The sequence below is a fragment of the Frankliniella occidentalis genome, unplaced genomic scaffold, assembly GCF_000697945.3.
Source record: "Frankliniella occidentalis isolate FOCC.00 unplaced genomic scaffold, Focc_3.1 Scaffold40, whole genome shotgun sequence".
Classification (NCBI taxonomy): domain Eukaryota; kingdom Metazoa; phylum Arthropoda; class Insecta; order Thysanoptera; family Thripidae; genus Frankliniella; species Frankliniella occidentalis.
Window position 1 is genome coordinate 59757 of NW_026267170.1, and position 5649 is coordinate 65405.

The window sequence follows — 5649 nt, forward strand, 5'->3', positions numbered from 1 at the left end:
CGACATCGCTCGAGCACTATCGCCGCGACGAAGCAAGCGATGAAATGGCGACAGACTTTTCAACGGGTCTCGAACGACGTATGTCGCCACTATAGGGAATCGATGTGGATAGTAATTGATTGCCGATGTAGTATCGCCTGGCTATCGCTAGTCTTTCCGTTTGTGCATGTGGCCGTGGCGAGAACTTTAAGTTATCCGATCGACACAAAAGTTAAAGTTATGTCAAAAATGTCGTCGCCTAGACATCGCCACGTTTGCAAACCGGCGGTACATTTTAGGCGACAAAATAGCGATATTGAGGCAATATATATTCGGAACTATAATTCGATAAAAAAAATTGAAAGAATTTACCTTGGCTAGACTCGAACCACATAGAGTGCATTCCCTCATTTCTGGCGCACCGGCGACCAAAGGCTTTCGAGACAATACCATTGAGTCATTGTGTAACTCATCAGCAGGGTGTGTTCCGGTGCGTTATAAGGGTTGACCTGCCGATGTAGAGTGTCCACCCGTCCTTCCGACCTGCACGGGGCTCCTCTCTCCAAGACAATGCTCATGCTCATGCTCGACTCGGAGCGGTGGACACTCTAGGTTTCGGGTGCGATCCCTTCGACCACGGTGTTTATGAGTCCAACAAAGGCAGCCAGAAAGCAAAGCCTCGCCGGTGCGCCAGAAATGAGGGAATGGACCCTACCTTTGTGTTACTGAACAGCTGCCTTGACCATTCAGCTACGGGGTACCCGCTGAGAGCCGGGCGTCAGCTACCGGTGTGCCTCTCTTACTCGGGGACTTTCCCGCCCGCGAGCGACAGACCAGCAGACCAGCGAGTCAGCTGAGACATCTTTCAGATATCTCCAAGTCATCGCCAGGGCGAAAATGCATGTGGAAGACTTAGCGAAATTCGTCAGCAGTGCGATACTAGTAACTTGCCAACCAGAGAATATCTGACAGATATCCATACATGTGCGTATTTGTGGTTAATATTGGAGATACAGAAAGAATAGCGCCTCGATATCTACCCCGCATCAGTGCCACGATCATGTCGCCGAGTTATCACCACATTGCTCTTGAGGCACTAGCCCAGGTGTTCTCTCGCCAGGTCAAGGTATCGCCAGCTTATCAAAATATTTCATGCAAGCAATAGTTCTTTTTAGCCCGCCCTTCTGCTTTTAAAAAAGCATTATTAGCCCGCCCTTCTGCTTTTAAAAAAGCATTAAAGCGGGCTTATGCAACCGCTCTCGTGTCTGTCTGTCTGTCTGTCTGTCTGTCTGTCTGTCCGTCGTCCGTGTAAGAGGAAGGAGATGAGCTAGAGGTCTACAAATTTCAGGGTATCTTAGGGGTCACTCCTGGACAACGAAACGCCTGGTGCAAATCCTGGCAACCACCCCTAAGGGGGTGAAAGGGGGTAACAAAGAAATAGGGGTTGGTCAAAAGAGTAGGAATTTTTTTTTTTTATGGTCTTCTAAGGGGTAACTCGTGAAAGTAGAGCCCTCTGGGCGAAAATTTTGTCCGTTTGACTCTATCTTGCACCGTTTGGGCGCTAGCGTGCTTTTTTCGACGAAAATACGGCGAAAATGGCCACGTTGCACATTAAGACGTACAAGGAGGCGTCCAATCGTAAAATGTCAGAGGGAGTACCCCCCCAAAACAACACATTCTGAATCAGGATCTACCCTCGGATTTGCCGTATCTTTCACTGTTTTGACCTTAGAGGTGGATATATTAAAAACAATGGCAAAAAGTCAAGTTTTAAGACTGTTTGACAAACAATATACAATCTAGAAACTGCGTGGGTTAATTTTTTGTAAGCAAAGCAGAAGGGTGGGGTGTAGTCACGGTGTTGCCCCGTTACAGTCTTTTGTCATGTCCAAGGAGCAAATTTCTAGGGCCGCAGGCCCCCCACAGGACGCTTTATATTTACTCAAATATGCAGAGTGATTTCCCGGTCACATTATTTATTTGATGATGCACTTCAGTAAATCGCGAGACTGAAATGGTCGGGCCGAAGGCCCGACCATCGCCGCCGGCAGGCCAAGCAGGCCCGGTCCCTGCCGAACGGAGTTGCCGGCGCAGCGAAGTGGAGCTGGCAACTCCGTTTGGCGGTAGGGCGGGCCTGCTTGTTCATCTGGTGAGCGACATACTTTTTCCCATATCGCGGCGATAACTCTAGGCACCAAAAGATAATTTGCTGGAAAGTTGCACAGCGCATAGTTATCGGAAAATTATCGCCTGAGCGTCATCTAATGACGGATATCCTAGCGATAGAGTTTTGGCGAGCATTAATTTGATCCTACTTCCATATCTACTAGTTATCGTGTCACCATCGCCAGGGCGAAAACGCCATCGGTAGGTCGAGGCGATAAACGTAAGCAACAGCATGGCGACAACTGGTACATTTTATTTAGAGAATATCGAACAGATATCCACAAAAGTATGTATTAAAGTAGACATCGACAGGATGTCGCCTCGCTCTCCGCCAGGCGATAGTGTTTAAATGATATCGCCAAGTCATCGCCGCCCAAACCTCCAGGCGACTCATCATCGCCCGATATCGCCGTGCTACATGGGTAGTGCACCCTACAACAGTCGTACGACGAATTAGTCACAAGTTGTGGTCTCGCCCTCTATTTCAATCTCCAAAGTGCATCTAATCCGCTTACCGAATTCGACTCAGGGCTACCTACACAGGCGTCATCCGGAGCGTCTGGTCGATGATGGACGTGCTTGAGCAGTTCTCAAGCTCCGGCTCGGTCCTCGGTCCTCTCAGCCAATCGCTGCGCCCGATCCGACCAGACAGCGCCCCTGGCGGCCGCCTGCCAAAGCACGGGAACGCGATAACGACGAGATATTCGGAGCGCAGAGTATCCCCAAAACGCCAACACGGGGTATCTGCGGACAATCCTGGTGAAATACATGTTTCCCGTTTAACGTTTTACCACAACACAAAACAGCGAGGGGCGTCAATTTTGTGACATTCATGTGCCCATGTGTCGGCACTACAACGCCAAAGAGCTCTGGGGTGGAGGGTCATTCCCTACAGGTGTTACCGTTAGTAACGAAGCTCTACCCATCCAGAACCTCTAGATCTTCTAGACTTCTTGGACCTCTAGACCTTCTTGATCTCCCAGTCAGCGGGACCGTCTCGGTGACGACCAGGCCGACTGTTAGGACTTCGAGACCCTCTAGAACTTCTTTTCCTCGGCCCGATGTGGACTTCTAGCTTTCGGCTCGATGTGGACTTCGAGACCTTCTACAACTTCTGACCTCTGACCCGTTGTGGACTTCGAGACCCTCCAGAACTTCTTCCCCTGGGCCCGATGTGGACTTCGAGACTTCTCCCGAGCTCCTAGAACTTCGAGATCTTCAATCTTCATCACAACTTAGTTGGGTTCGCTGGCGCTCCTATCGGAGGCCAGAGGGTAGAGGGAATGACCTCTCCTGCTTACCGCGCCTACTCCTTTAAATTACACTGGCTGAGGCATGGCGGTCTGAGTAAGCGGGAGGCGCAATCAGCGACTCGCGCAGTCGGTCATTCCCCAGGCTTCGCATTGATGTGAGAACAGCCACCCGCCCTTCAAAACCATTCCGGTGCGGCATACTGCCAAGGCCGGCATAGGGTATAGGATATGGGGGTAAATCTGTGTAGGGACAGCCTTTTGAGTTGAGCAGTATAGTGGTCGGTTTTCCGTGCCAAGGTAACTTGGATACGTACTGCTCAGCGAAACTGGTCTGTGTAGGGTAAGCCTTTTGAGTTGAGCAGTGTAGTGGTCGGTTTTCCGTGCCAAGGTAACTTGGATACGCACTGCTTAGCGAAACTGGTTTGTGTAGGGTCAGCCTTTTGAGTTAAGCAGTTTTGTGGTCAGTTTCCAGTACCAAGGTGATGACTGCTTAGCGAAATTGGTTGGTTAGGGTCGTTAGGGTCGTATTTATGGTGTACAGAGTCGTGGCGCGAACCTTCGAAACTCTGGCGGGATTTTCCGCGTTTTTTGTTTTTGTTGACGTCGGTGTACGCGATTCAATAAGCAAAATTCTAAAAATCCAAGATTTAGCCATTGAAAGATAAGTTCTTATTAAATTACCTGAGTTGGATATCGTTTTGTCCAAGATATAATAACGAAATTGACTGGAATGGTTAAAAAAGTTGTTTTGTGTTGTTGTTTTTTTTTTTCAGATTAGTCCTGCCGTTTAGTCCTGCCGTCCTGCGTTTTCCAAAATGAGTGAAGAAGATATTATGGAGATTTCCAGTGATAGTGAGGACGACAAGCTGGTTATCGTTGAAGATGCCGAAGAAAAGGTAAATTTTACACGGACTTAAGCAATGCTGTGCTGGCATTTTGTTGCAGTGCTAATTTTTAAAATTTCTCTGTTTCAGTTACCTGATGTGTTCCTCTTGCCACATGAAGTGAGTACTCGGCATTGTTTTTTAATAAGGTAAATCTTTGTTTCAAATTTACTAATCATTTCGTGTTTTCGTAGAAGAATAACCCTGCTGACCAACCGGGACGAACCGAGGATGGAGAGGTTGACGAGGTATGTAAAAAATTTTAATCGACGACATAAGTCGTCCAACAGACTATTAATGACTTTGCTTTTTAACTTACAGGAAAGCAAATTGCCAGAAAAGAGAAAGCGCGTAAAGGGAGAAAAAGAAAAGAAAAAGAAAAAAGCCAAGAAACAGAAGAAATGCAAACCTGAGGAAACAGAAGAAGTAGACATGAACGTCAAGGCAAGTGAAGAAATGAAAGAAGCTGAAACAAATAGAAATGAAGACCTACCTTCTACGAGCGCTGCTAACATCAGCGAAGATCTATTTGATAATGATGATGAGCTTGAGGACTTCATGTCACAGTCTGCAGAATCAGCTGCATTACTTGAGAAGGTCCAAAATTCGGAGGAATTGGGGGTTGGCACAACCCCCAAAACCCAGAAAGTACTGTCTGAAGAAGAAAGACTTTCGGCTCACATAAATTCTCGAATTGAAAGTAACGCTGACTCCGACGAACCTGCGAACAAGGCCTGGGCCAATTTGGCAATCGCTGAGAAGCGTGCTTTGACAGTAATAAATAGGTTCAACGGCAGCAAGGCAAAGGGCGCTGACCTTCGAAAAGCAATATCTAATTTTAACGTTGAGGAATACAAAATGAATTCGACAGTTCTTCGTGAGTGGAAGAACTGCCTGTCAAAGTGTATGAGCATCGTTCAATCAGAAATGCAGAAGCCAAATATTGAAAAGGCAAGCAAACTCTTATCAGAGTCAGATGACAGCAATTAAAAAATCACTTGAAGACGTGAAGCTCCTCGAAAAAGAAATAGAAGACACCGACAAGCTACTTAAGCAAATGAGTACTGCTTTTAGTAGCCACTTTGAACAGAAGATGTCAACTATGGCGGTGAAGGCTGTTTCAATTAAAAACAGCATAAAGGATATAAAAAAAAAATCACCTTGCTTTCTGATATCGATTTTAAGCCGTCAGATCATTGATTGTTTTCGGCAGTATTAACAAAAAGTATGTTTGCCATTGACATTGTTTAATTTGATATATTTCAATTTCTAAAATTGGTAAGATTAATGTACCTTTCTAATTGTGGTAAAGTTTAATGATTAATTTGTGTTTGATTGTCAATGTCAATTGTTTAATTTGATATATT

The 5649-nt window shown here is 46.3% G+C and overlaps 1 protein-coding gene across 1 annotated transcript; it reads left to right on the plus strand.

Moving 5' to 3' along the window:
- The first annotated feature begins 3011 nt into the window (after positions 1-3011).
- LOC127749231 (uncharacterized) lies at positions 3012-5582 on the plus strand. The gene is made up of 2 exons (XM_052266563.1): positions 3012-4530; positions 4604-5582. The coding sequence occupies exon 2, from the start codon at positions 4715-4717 to the stop codon at positions 5270-5272; it is 558 nt and encodes a 185-aa protein (XP_052122523.1). The 5' UTR covers positions 3012-4530; positions 4604-4714; the 3' UTR covers positions 5273-5582.
- Positions 5583-5649: the final 67 nt, after the last annotated feature.

Excerpts from the sequence above, each read along its gene's own strand:
- LOC127749231 (XM_052266563.1), top strand. The coding sequence starts at position 4,715 with ATGAACGTCAAGGCAAGTGAAGAAATGAAAGAAGCTGAAACAAATAGA.